We start from the raw sequence: 12,958 nt of genomic DNA, 5'->3' as shown, positions 1-12,958 counted from the left end.
TCTTCCTATTCACGACAAAAGGGGTCTTGGTATGGCGTTGGACAGATGGTGGCAATATCTTGCTTAGCTTTACGACCTTTTCTAGCTTTCGATATTTAATGCAACATTATCTCCCGTCTGGAATAAAGATGCCGCGCGGCCTTGATAGTCTTTTTGCATGTGCTCATTTCGTCATTTCATTTCCATTAACTAGCGAAGGCCACGAAAGAAGTTCAGTATTTGAACCCGTAGGCAATCAAAACAATTAAAACGCCATCAGAAAATGCGATCAGATGAACCCCCCCTCCCTCTTCCCAGCAGCCCGGATCATATCGCTGACATGGAGTCCTCGTCGGCCTTGAGCCCCGTGAACTCGGTGCCCTGGTTGACGGTACTCAAGCGGGCGCAGAGGCTGAGCAGCACCACCGTCTCGGTCGCCGCGTAGTGGTTGAGCGCGTCGAGCAGGATCTGCAGGTGGCGGCCAAAGTTGAACTCCCACCTGCGGATCAGGTCGTTGAGGTTGCGGAAGCGCGCCTCGGCGTCGTCCGCGGAGAGGACGGAGACGTCTGCCGCCGCGGACCCGCCGTCCTTGTTGCTGCTGCGGTTCGAGGCGGCGGCGCGGTCCGCTTGGAAGCGCCGCCACTGCGCGTTGGTCATGCCGCGCGGCTTAGGGCTGCCGACGGCGAGGTCCGGATCGATCTTGTCGAGTTCCTGCGAGAGGAACTTTGTGTAGTTGGCGAACATGGTGCACGTGAGCATCAGCTTGGCGTGGATCTACGGACGCCGGGCCGAGTTAGTTTCTGTGTGCCGTTTTCTTCGCCTCTTTTTTCTTCTGCACATGGCGCGGGGGGAGAGTAGGGGTAGAGAGCAGCATCCTTACCTTGAGTAGTTTGCTATTCGTTAGCATGCATTCCTTGAGGCACGTGTCTAGAAAGTCGACGTGGTCCTGCATGAGCTCGTCGACGGTCCTGCTGGAGGAGGAGCCCGACGGCGCCTCTTCGCTGCTGGCGCCGCCGTTGTCAGCGCGCTCGTCAAGCCGCGACATAAACTTGGACCAGTTGGGTTCGATGACCTCTGCGGTGCAAAAGTACAGCAGCTGCTGGACCCAGGTGAGCATGCGCGCGCGAAGCGTCCACACGCGACGCTTCCAGCGCTCGAGCTCGCGGCTGGAGCTGCGGTGGGCCCAGCTGACACCGCGCGTGTGGACGTGCCAGGCCGACGACAGCTGGGACTCGAGGTAGCGGAGGGAGAAGAGGTAGCGGAAGAGCGCCTGATAGCGCCAGACCGTCTTGCGGCTGACGACGAGCGACACGGGGAAGGGCACGGCGTAGTCAAACTGCAGCGACGTGTAGCCCGTCGCGTTCTTGTCCACCTCGACCGGCTGGTGGCTTGACAGCGGCTGTAGCGCCTCGCCCTGCTCAATGCCCGTGATGTTGACGACACGCTGCAGCGACTTGATGAGCGTCACCTCGTTCATCTCCACCTTGACATCCTCCTTGAAGGGGTCGAGCGACACGACGCTGCCCGGCTGCCGCAGGATGAGGTCCAGCAGGTACTGCAGCTTACCGGCGTTGACCGACTTGACCGGCTTGCGCAGCTCCGGGTTGCCGAGCTCCATAAAGTGGGAAAAGTAGTCTGATGGGTTGAGGAAGAAGTAGTGCTTGAGCGAGCGCAGGCGTGCGGGTAGAGCGTGTGTTGTTAGGAGGAGCTGCATGAGCGACTGGTTTGCGTGTGCGTACGCGTTGTTGACGTTTTCCAGGAATCGGCTGTCATCAAACGTGGTCGGCACATCAGGTACAACCTTGCTGACGTCTACGCCGCCGCACTCGCGAACGACGTTGAGGTACTTGCCTGCTAGCAAGACCTTTTCCTTGACACCTTCAAGCTGAGGCGGCACGTCCTTATCGCGAATCGTGTATCGTCGCTCCCAGTACTCGTCCGTGTAATCTTGCTCCAGTCGCTCGCGTTTTATGCTCTTCTGCTCCTTGATAAGAAACTCGGAGTGCGGGTCGCGGATGGCACCGTGATGCAGCCACTCATTGAGCATGCTCATGTACGGCTTGCTGGCGTCGCGCAACAACGATGTGAGGAGCGTCCGGGCGGCGGGATCTCCGGCCATTGACTCTAAACGCTGCGTCACCAAGCCCAGCACGACACCGCCTTTGCAAAGCTTCTTAGCCGACATGTTTCCAGGCATCAGATCCCCGCCCTCCGTAAGTCGCTCTATGACCTTGTCGTAATCCTCAACGCTGTCGTCATCGTCTTCATCATCACTGTCGTCAAGCAAACCGTTCTTCTGTAGCAGCTTTTGGGCGAGTGTATAGAGTTGAAGCATCAAATGGCTGGTTGGAAGGGTGTGAATGTTGAGTACATGTACTGTAAACGTGTCGCTGGTGAGGAACTGTGTTTCTAGTTCAGCAATCATGACGATGTAATCGTGCAAATATTTGCGGACGGCAGCGCAGAGCGCGTGGTTGACAGCGCCGAATTCCTCCCGGCTCTGGACGTCAACAAATGCTTCAAGAGCGGAATAGTAAGTGGCCATTTTCAGCATCGAAGTCGCGAGGTCGTGCAGGCTCGGATCGAGGCCGGGCAGCATGCGAAATCCAGGACCAGATAGCCGATCTCGTTCCTCTGTTGGATCGTAGCCCTTGGCGAATCGAATGTACTGTCCTTCATAGCCCATGAAGGCAAACAGCAGATCTTCAACAATAACTGCCTCTTGAACGTCGAGGGACAGTTCGGCCAAGGGTACGGGTTGTGGAGCGTTGGGTACGGTGGAAGCGAGCGGCGGGATTGACACTCGCGAGGCGAGGGGTGCTGTCGTGTGAGGGCGCAACGTGACCTCGGGGTTCCATGGTGCTATATAAATGTCGGCGTCAGTCTATATTCCGCGCTCCTTACCTTCTTGGTGGAGGTGCAAGCATACCTTGAGCTACCTCAGATCTCGAGTCTCGCGGCCGGTACTCTGCGGGCTTCTGCCTAGGAACATCCGCAGGCCTGCGCTCACCCGGCGCGCTGCGGCGCTGGATCTTCTCGGGGCTGGCCGTGCGCGGTACTATGCGCTCGATCTGTGCCTCGTACGTGCGCTCCGTAACCTTGCGCTCCTCGTAGCGCCTCTCCTCGGCCATGCTAATGGGGCGCGGGTTTCCCGAGGCGGAGCGCTTATGCCCCAGACTCGCTTGGAAGCCACCCGACGGCGTGGGGGCATTCCGGCCCTCCTGTCGCTCGTGCTTGCTGCTGCCGTATCCGCCGACGTTACTGCTGGTCATGCGCAGCCGCTCGTCGCCGTAGCCGTTTGCGCGACTGGTGGACGATCGCGGTGCGCCAGACATTGTACCGTCGGCCGTGGGATGGTAATTGGCAGGCTGCGTACTAGGCGCCGCAGGGACGGTTTGCGATGCTCATGAACGCGCGTGGGGTATCTAAAAATGGAAAACAAGAAAAAGCTGGGGCGAGCAGTTGTGATGTATAGGTATGTAGGTTCTGGTAGTATGAGCATCACGTCCCACCAAGTGCGAGACGCGCCTAGGCGTTTGTTAGTGGGGGTTGGTCTGCTACAGCTACAGTGGCTGCCCCACCCCCAAAGCTCTTGGTCTAAAAACGATTGTGCGGATTAACCAAGGCCCCGGACTGTGGGAGCTAGCCGGTGCTGCTTTTGTGCTCTTGCAAATTGTACAGGTATAGGTAAGAAGCGACCATTACCAGCCATCGAACTGATTTCGCCATATTTCGCAGATATATTTAAATAAATAAAATTCCCATGCTTTAGGTGTTTATTCATCCAGCCCCACATTTTGAACAACACGGCGATAAAACGACCTCTTCGCCATCGCGTCGTTACTCGCTGCGCAAACTTACTATAGCAGCGTCGGCACTAGCCAGAAGTGGACCAAGCACCAGAGGCTGCGTAGGCTCAATTGCCTAGCTCACCACTTCGACCTGTCGCCGCGGTCACAGAGCTTCAGCCTGGCCCGTTTCCCACGACCACAACACTTCCAACCCGCGAATTCTCTTCCCCGATAGCTCCATCTGCGACTTCAAGCGATCGCCGAACTGCACGCCGTTTCTTTTCGACCGATACAAAATACTCTTCTACATCTCGTGGCGATAGCCCCAACCACCGCCCAACATGTTCATGTCAAGATCAGAATACGGCAAGCTGCCCTCCCTCTCCCTCCCCTCACCTTTCCTGCGCAACCACGCAAACGCTCGGCCGGAAACGGGCGCAGATCAACCCTCCCGGCAAACGTGCCCCCTCTTCTCCCTCTTCTCCATCATCTAGCTAACAAGAACTCCTCCTCGTTCCCTCACAGACCGCGGCATCAACACCTTCTCTCCAGAGGGCCGCCTGTTCCAGGTCGAGTACTCCCTCGAGGCCATCAAGCTCGGCTCCACGGCCATTGGCGTCGCCACCTCCGAGGGCGTCATCCTCGGCGTCGAGAAGCGCGTCACCTCCACCCTCCTCGAGACCTCGTCGGTCGAGAAGATCGTCGAGATCGACCGCCACATCGGCTGCGCCATGTCCGGCCTCCAGGCCGACGCCCGCTCCATGATCGAGCACGCCCGCGTCGAGTGCCAGAACCACCACTTCAACTACAACGAGGCCCTCGGCGTCGAGAGCACCACCCAGGCCATCTGCGACCTCGCCCTCCGCTTCGGCGAGGGCGCCGACGGCGAGGAGACCATCATGAGCAGGCCCTTTGGCGTCGCTCTGCTCATCGCCGGCCACGACGAGAACGGGCCCCAGCTGTTCCACGCCGAGCCCAGCGGCACGTTTTACCGATATGATGCCAAGGCCATTGGCTCGGGCTCCGAGGGCGCCCAAGCCGAACTTCAAAACGAATACCACAAGGTATGTCCTCCTACTTACTACTGTGCATTCTTGACCCATGCTTGAAGGTTGACGCTGATTTTCTGTCCCCTTCCCCCTCTCAGTCCCTGACTATTGTCGATGCCGAGACTCTCGTCTTGAAAACTCTCAAGCAAGTCATGGAGGAGAAACTCGATTCCAAAAACGTCCAGCTTGCCAGCGTCACCAAGGAAAAGGGTTTCAGAATATACACAGACGAGGAAATGGCCGCCGTCGTTGAGCGACTACCAGCAAACTAAATGAAACTGCGCTGTATTTTATAGAATTAAAGCATATCAACAATACTTGCTCGTACAACATGAAACCCAAATATGCTCATCAGTCGCTTGTATTAATCTACATCAACCAGCGCACTTCGATATAGCTGCCGATAAATCTCCCATCCATAAATAAGTCTGTGATAAAGACAAGAATATGTTGATACTCATGGGCATCTTGCTTGAAGCTGCAGCGCCTTCCTGCTCGGGATCAGCTATGATTGTAAGATGTGCCCCCAGCTTTGTATCGTGTTTCTTTCGATTCCCAAAACCAAAAAAGAACAAACAAAAAACAAGCAACTCTTCTTGCCGCTACGTGCGATCGTCACGTAGCTCGAGACGAGCCAAATCCTCCTCTGCAGCAAGCAGCCCAAGGGCAAATTGCGCCCTGTCCGCTCTCGCCAGCACAATGCGCCTGTCGCCTTCTTGCTCGAAGACCTCATCCAAGCGTCTGGCAGTGCGCCATACTGACTGTGCATGGTCTTCAACAGTCCGAGTTCTGCTGACATATGGGGGGCCACGGCCCATTTGGGCTGCCTTCTTCCACACAGCTTCGCAGCCGGTAGCAATCTGCTTTGCTGATTGCCAGCCCGTATATTCAGCAACATCAGACATTCTCTGAATGAGCCAATGTCGCTGGTTGTCCACATGATACTAAGTCGCATTAACCACCGTACTCTCACCTCTTGAGGAAGTCATCGTCACACTAGTCTTACCTGTACGCCAGCCACGAATAAGCAGAAGGAGCACTCAATCAGTGCCGCCACAAGAAGGGGATCCGGAGTCGACCTGGGGCTATCTGCCCAAAGTCCAGAAGCAATACGCCCGATTTGATTCGCGTATGTTTCCGTCTCCCTGGCAGCCATTCCTGCTGCCTGCATAGCCGCCGGTGGCATATTCGGGTGGGCCCTATGCAGATGAATCAAACCCATGTAGAAGTTCATCCATACACCGGAGATGGCATAAGTACGGTACTGGACAGCAAGTCCGAACGGGGACTCCCGTTTATCCGAAAATTCCGTACTTAGTGGCCGAAAATCTGGCCCAAAGCTATCCCTTAGAGCATCAAAAGCTTTCTGGATGCTCTCCCACTCCTCAAGGGCCACATCAAGCGTGGAGCGAGGATCTGACTCGTCCGTTTGTTCGCTCTGAGGGGAGACATGGCGCGGCGGACTAAACCCCATGGGCGTTTGAAAACCCCCCTGAACGGGGATGATTCCCGGGAATTGGGGCGGTGTATTTCCGGAGGGAGGGCCGGGCGGAGCTTTGAACGCTTTGCGCTTTCTTGCCAAATCCTTGGCGGCAAAATTCGCGGCACGACCAAGTAGCAAGATCAAATGGTCATACGTTCCAAAGCTAAAGAAACTGTTAGCATCCTCAGGATTTCTATGAGCAGTGATGACGTACATCTGTCCGAATCGTGCTATTGGCGCTCTCGGGGGGATTTGCGTCCAGTCTTGATAGTCCATGCTGCATCATTATTAGCGGAATATTTGTCATTTTCTCGTCAAAGTAACTCACAAAAGTTTGGTGCCACCGAGCACACTCTGGTAAACGTCCATTTTGCAGAACCACCAGAACAAGTCGGAGAGAGTTTCAAACTTCTGGATGTCTTGCTTTGTTACATTGAGCAAATCCACCGTCTCTGCCTCATCTTCCACCAGCCCGTAATCGCAGGCATGTACCGGACATCCAGAAATGGTCCGAAGCAACCCATAGTCAAGCTTTTCTAGCTCCTTCGGTACAAATGTCGGGTCTATCAGGGAACGTTGCTGCTCTAGTTGTCGTCGCCTCGGCAAGCAGCGGCGCGCTTGCGTCTGCAACGGGATCTCTCGGAGCAAGATGCTGGCACCATTGAGGTGCTTACACCAATTCTTGTGATCAGCCATCCAAACTTCGAAGTAGCCCAATAGCAAGGTAGCTGCAATTGTAGCTATATGTGTTCTGCGGGAAAGAGAGTTGACATTTCTTGCAACACGTCTGATTGCCCTCGAGTAATGTCTTATGGCGGCGACGTGGGTCTGGCCCTTTATTTTTGCAAGTTGAAAGCTGGCCAAGGCAAGCATGGCATGAAGCAATCCCGGATGGTGAAATGCGATCACTGGTAGCGTGTCTGCAATTTCGAAGGTCAGCGCTATTGCTTTGCACCGATACGATCAAGAACTTACAGCTCCAAAGATTGTGCCCCTTTGATTGGGAAAAGTCCTGCTTCTCCATCTGATCGGAGGCGGCCATGCGCTCATACATGGAAATAGTTGGGCTGGTGACGTTGAGGAAATGGGCGAATACTGTTATTTCGCCCCGATTCCGTAGCTCTGAATTTGCTGGCGAATCCATATAAGAAAAGAGAGCTCCGCTATTAGCAAAATAGTCGAAACTCCGGGCATCCATTCGGGTCCCAGTCCATACTCTGGAGACGCTGTGCGCACCATGGGAGCTTCCAGCCAGTATCGCGTCGTCATCGGATATCGACATGGCATCGTCGTCCTCGTCGTCATAAGGTGAGACCTGGTGGTGGTCCACTCCTGATATTGGCTGGGTACGCCTGCCATGAGACGCACTAGGCCCATCCTGCCAGTTTGTTCCCTGTGTCGATTTCGAAGAACTGGCGATAGCCGACATTCCGTGCTCATGTCGAGGCGCCATGAGAGGGTTTGGGAGAATTGGTGCTTGCTCCGGTAGTCCGGCCTCATTCCTGATGTTGAAGTCAAAGTTCTGCGGCTGCGCTGCTGGCATACCTGGTTGCCGAGTAAAGAAGACGTCTTCAGCCATGCCCATAGGCCCATGTCGGCCCAAACGCCCTCGAAGAAGCGGCCGAGGGGCAATGGGAGTCAGCGTGGGCCGCATGCCAGCTCGAGCAAACTGGGCATGCATATTCCCCATGTCACCTGCATTGTTTCCAGCAAAGCCTGGGGGTTGGAACGGTCCTTGAGCAGCGCTAAGGGGCTCCTTGAAAACCACTCTAGGGTGATATCCTTCACAGACACGTTTGGATCTTGTGCAATTGGCACAAGTTGGTCGGCCCTCGTCACATTTTATGCGTCTCTTGCGACACGCTGCGAGGCACGTTAGCGTCCGCCAGCAATACTTTCGTGTATCAGAGAGAAGTATATACTTATACAGCCTGTCTTGGTTCTCTTTCTAACGATCGGCTTCTTGTGAGGCTCATTTTGGTCATTGTCCTGTCTGCCCGAGGCTTCGGACAAGCCGTGGGGGGCCGTGAGGTCCGAGGTGGTTTCCATCTCCACGCTGTGGCGATTGTTAAGGCAGCAGCTGCGTAAGGTTGGGTTCAGGTGGCGTGATCTCAGATGGTGCAGCGTCCGTGGTTAATAAAGTCTTGCATCACTTGACAAGGGGCATTTTGGAATGTCGACACAGTATGGCGAAGAGATGGGGTGGAAACGAAAGAGTAGACGGGAAAGGGCAATCCCGAGTAGATATAGTCGAGATGAAAGAGGGGGAAAATGCGCTGAAATCCGAAATTTGTGCCGAAATTTGTGTTAGGGAGTGGTTGGGGATGGTTGTGAGCAAGCCAAAGACAGATAGGTGCATGAGGAAAAGGCGGCGTTGTCCTACTGTCCGGTTGCTCTTGAAGCAGCACAGCAGGATGTGAAACGGTAACGGTGTAACTAGAGGACACATGTAAGTAGATACGAGAAGATAGGTTGCATCGGCCCGGGAGGATGCAGAAGGCAGGTCTGATGGCGGAGCCTACCTGGTGATGCAAAGCTTGCTCCGGGATGGGATGCCAGGTTGGACTTGACGGTTAGGGAAAGGCTGAAAGCTTCATGAGAAAGCCCCTATTTCAGGAGGAGCCAGGAGGAAGTAGAATTCCTAAAGGGCAATCTGGTGTTGGGAGATTGGCCTACTGCGAAAAACACAAGAGCGAGCAGAGAAAGCAATCGGGTGGTTGCAAGTGTCAGTGGGGGCAGAGCTTCCAAGGCAGCTCGCAGAGCGTTGAAGTAGGTAGTAGGAGGAGAATGAGCGGCAAGAGGGTATTCGAGTCTCGTGAGCGGCGTTAGATGCGTGAGTTGCAGTGACGAATATGGAAACGGCGAGAAGGCGTGCCAATGGCAAGTGTAGCAGTGGTGAAGAAGTTGAAGTGGTGGCTTGAGTGCTGCGAGATGGATGGGCTCTGGTAGTCCCAGGAGGGCCGAGGGGAGATGGGTAGGATGGGGAGGCTGCCCCTCAATACCTAATGAGGTACTTTAGGTAGGTGGGTGGGTGGGCGGATGAGGAGGTACTGCAATCGTACGGATACCTGTACCCGGTACCCAAGTCGCCATACGAAAGGTACCTGCCTGCCTTAGGAAGGCAGGTACTGCAAGCAGGTACCAAGCAGGTACCTAACTTGAGAGGACAGAGCTTGGCCTTGGAAGACGGGACCATTTCGGTTCAACGTCCACAGGCACCTACTGTACATACCTACATACTCTAAGTCTACCTTCCTCACTTCGTGGGCACTCTACCTTATCTACGTTGCAGGCTATCCGCCAAGTCTCGAGTGCATGGCAAACACGAAATAAATTGCAACACCCACCGAACCCCAGTTCACGATACGGCGTTCTAGGCTTTCTTTTAGCCAACGCCGTCACCTTTACCCTGGCCCGCAAGTCCAGTTCTTTAGTGGGCTTCAACGGGGCCCAACGACACCATCGCGCTAACCGTTGCGCCACTATAAACAACGCTTAAAACCCCAGTCTAGGAGTTGGTAAAGCAAGCAAGGTACCTGCAGCCTGCATGTAATCCAATCCGCCAAAAGACAACCTCGCCACATCACACAACACAAGCACGCTTCACAGAAGCAAACGCTTCCGTCAGAATCAAAGTTCATCCCATCTAACCACTTGACTAGCTTTGGGTACGATCAGATACTCAGCAGCCTCTGGCGTCTCTCCTAAATCGCACTAGCACCCTCCCTCCCTACCTCAAGGCACCTATCCTTCTTCGATTCCCATCACCGATGTGCCGAATCCCCCCTTCGACTGCCTCGCCCTTAACGTGCTTGCTACGTTCTTAGGCGCCACCATCTTGCCATAGCATAACCTAGGCGTCGGTCATTAAAGATATTCCGAAGGTGTTCCTTTTTCTCAGAGCCTCGTCCGATCTAATTATAAGATCCGAAATGGCGGCCGAACACCTTAGCTGGACCCCAGGTCGCATCGGCATGGCATTACTGGCCACTTTTGGCGGTCCCAATGTAAGTTCCGGTATACTCCGTACAGCTGCGAATATCTGTCGCTATCCAGCGCAGATATAATTCGTACAGGTTGCACTATGTCTGCCAAATTTCGTGGTGCTTTCCTACATCCTTCGGCCCCAACTCTCTCGTTATAAGCAACCAAGCCCGGCCAATCTTTGGTTGCCACGACAAGGCTAAACTGTGTCGTTGTAATGCACAGTTGACGCACCGTGCATGCCAGATGCTACATTACATGCCTTGTACGCCCATCTGTCGTGCAAGGCCTGTATGACGCACGCGTGGGGTTGTACCAGATTCTCCCGTATGGCAAAGACCCATCCACCTATGTATGTACAACAGCAGGCCACGCCTGTAACTGGCAATAGGTCTTCGCAGCCTCTGCCATTTTCAGGCATATTTCCGGTCATGGCGCTGGTGTTGTGTCACTCTCTCAGGCTCTAAGAATCAATGCACATCGTATCCCTTTCGTCGGCCAGCAAGCAAATGGTCGGCTGCCATTCAATGTCTTCTCCTTCTAGATAGCTTCGAGGCAGTTGAAAGCAGAGCCACTCGATTTGGACGCTGATGAAGTCCACTCTGTGCTAGCTATGGTCTTCAATCTTGCAGAAAAAGTCGAAGGTTCGAAGCTAGACAGAAGGAATAAAGCCTCAGTCGGAATTTTGCCCTAAGAGAATCTTACCAACCAACTTGCACTTTTGTCGTTGAGCATCTCGAGCTGTATAAAATAACCAACACTATGTACATACAGTACATAGGTAGTTACCTGTCTGAGGTAAGTTTAGAGCGAGCCTCCTGATAAACCACAACTAGTGGGGCCAATGTCCAAGAAGTGACCCGAAAACCCCATAAAAAAAATGAACCTGTGCAACTTCTTCTAAACTTTTTTTAACAGTTCCTGAGCTGCAATAACAATCGTCAACAGATTTTACGAGGATACAGCAACCATGTTTGCTGTTCCTGGGTGGTCTATATCTGCCGACAGCCTCAAAGCTGAAACGGCGAGCCCCAGCGACGGGGCTGCGCCTGGCAAGAAGCGCAAGAGAGCCGGCCGTCCTCGAGACGAGGCCGTCAATGCAGATAATGTCACACAGCTCTACGAGTCCGTTGTGGAGGGAAAGAACCCCAATGCGCCAAAGAAAGACAAGTCAACCAAACGTCAAAAGAAGAACGGTGCCACAGGGGATGATGCACAGCCGAATGATAATGAAGGGGGGAAGGGGACTAAGCTGAAGCAGGAGCCGCAAGGTGACAGTAAGAAAGCAAAGGATGCAAGAGATCAGAAGAAGAAAAAGAAGAGCAAGCATGAGAATCATGTCGCTGAATGTGTGGATAACGATTCACCAGCTGCCGTCGATGCTAAGGAGCAAAAGGCGGCTGCCATCCCTACACAACTGCCGCCAGCACCACCCAAGCTCACGCCTCTGCAAGCAGCCATGCGAGAGAAGCTTATTTCTGCTCGTTTCCGACATCTAAATGAGACACTATATACCAAACCATCGGAGGAGTCCTTCTCATTGTTCCAGGATTCCCCAGAAATGTTCGACGAATATCACGAGGGCTTCCGTCGTCAAGTCAAGGTGTGGCCAGAAAACCCTGTTGACAGCTTTCTCAAAGACATACGCAGTCGTGGCAAGATCCGCCAACCATTCAAGGGCAAGCCCGGTGCTCACCCATCATCGCTCGCCACCTCGCCTCTTCCTCGCACAGGAGGCACCTGCACCATCGCGGACTTGGGCTGCGGCGACGCCGCCCTCGCGCAGTCCCTCGAGGCGGACAAGGGCAAGATGCGCATCGACGTCAAGAGCTACGACCTGCAGAGCCCCCACGCGCTCGTGACCAAGGCCGACATCGCCAACCTGCCGCTCGAGGAGGGCTCCGTCAACGTCGCCATCTTCTGCCTCGCCCTCATGGGCACCAACTGGATCGACTTCATCGAGGAGGCATTCCGCATCCTCCACTGGAAGGGCGAGCTCTGGGTCGCCGAGATCAAGAGCCGCTTCGGCCCCGTGCGGAACAAGCACGCGCCTGTGGAGCACAGCGTCGGCAACCGCAAGAAGGTCGGCAAGAAGGGCAAGGGCGGCGGCGGCGGTGCCGACGCGGCTGATCCTATGGACCTCGCCGTCGAGGTGGACGGCGCCGAGGACAACCGCAAGGCCACTGACGTGTCCGCCTTTGTCGACGCGCTTCAGAAGCGGGGCTTCGTCCTCAACGGTGAGCGCTCCGAGGCCGTCGACCTCTCCAACAAGATGTTTGTCAAGATGCGCTTCATCAAGGGCGCGACGCCGACCAAAGGCCGCGCCGCCAAGGCGCCAGAGCCTGGCAGGGGGAAAAAGCCATCGTTTGCGCCAAAGATTGCGGACGAGGGGGATAAAGGTATCGATGAAACGGCGATCCTGAAACCTTGCGTGTACAAAATTCGATAGATGCTGGATGATTTATTCCCCCGCGACAATACAAGAGCTCGGCGTTGGTTCATTTCATTTCCTTCCCAAAAGAAGTCTACCACATACAGCATAGCTAATTATGAACGGTTTTTATTTATTTTATCCTATTCTGTCTTCTGTGTGTGTTTATTGAGGGTTTAACAAAAGCAATACGTCATAACTTATTCGTTGCACGAGCCCTCCTCGGCGCCCGTGCCGTTAC

At 54.6% G+C, this 12,958-nt stretch overlaps 4 protein-coding genes across 4 annotated transcripts; 2 read left to right on the top strand and 2 right to left on the bottom strand.

The window, feature by feature from the left end:
• Window positions 1-306: 306 nt before the first annotated feature.
• Window positions 307-3,314, bottom strand: ISF_05531 (Spc97/Spc98-like protein; the record flags this gene model as incomplete). Its single annotated transcript, XM_018849136.1, has 3 exons — window positions 307-753; window positions 860-2,841; window positions 2,909-3,314. The coding sequence occupies 3 exons, from the start codon at window positions 3,312-3,314 to the stop codon at window positions 307-309; spliced, it is 2,835 nt and encodes a 944-aa protein (XP_018703707.1).
• Window positions 3,315-4,111: 797 nt separating this feature from the next.
• ISF_05530 (proteasome component PUP2) lies at window positions 4,112-5,091 on the top strand (the record flags this gene model as incomplete). The annotated part of the gene is made up of 3 exons (XM_018849135.1): window positions 4,112-4,230; window positions 4,273-4,834; window positions 4,882-5,091. The coding sequence occupies 3 exons, from the start codon at window positions 4,112-4,114 to the stop codon at window positions 5,089-5,091; spliced, it is 891 nt and encodes a 296-aa protein (XP_018703706.1).
• A 330-nt stretch (window positions 5,092-5,421) lies between these two features.
• On the bottom strand, window positions 5,422-6,671 carry ISF_05529 (Fungal transcriptional regulatory protein; the record flags this gene model as incomplete). Its single annotated transcript, XM_018849134.1, has 4 exons — window positions 5,422-5,763; window positions 5,826-6,465; window positions 6,517-6,579; window positions 6,631-6,671. The coding sequence occupies 4 exons, from the start codon at window positions 6,669-6,671 to the stop codon at window positions 5,422-5,424; spliced, it is 1,086 nt and encodes a 361-aa protein (XP_018703705.1).
• Window positions 6,672-11,256: 4,585 nt separating this feature from the next.
• On the top strand, window positions 11,257-12,735 carry ISF_05528 (Methyltransferase-related protein; the record flags this gene model as incomplete). Its single annotated transcript, XM_018849133.1, has 1 exon — window positions 11,257-12,735. The coding sequence occupies one exon, from the start codon at window positions 11,257-11,259 to the stop codon at window positions 12,733-12,735; it is 1,479 nt and encodes a 492-aa protein (XP_018703704.1).
• Window positions 12,736-12,958: the final 223 nt, after the last annotated feature.

The sequence above is a fragment of the Cordyceps fumosorosea genome, assembly GCF_001636725.1.
Source record: "Cordyceps fumosorosea ARSEF 2679 chromosome Unknown scaffold_13, whole genome shotgun sequence".
Lineage (NCBI taxonomy): Eukaryota > Fungi > Ascomycota > Sordariomycetes > Hypocreales > Cordycipitaceae > Cordyceps > Cordyceps fumosorosea.
Note: the sequence above shows the minus strand (reverse complement) of the source record. Positions and strands in the feature narration are given on the sequence as shown.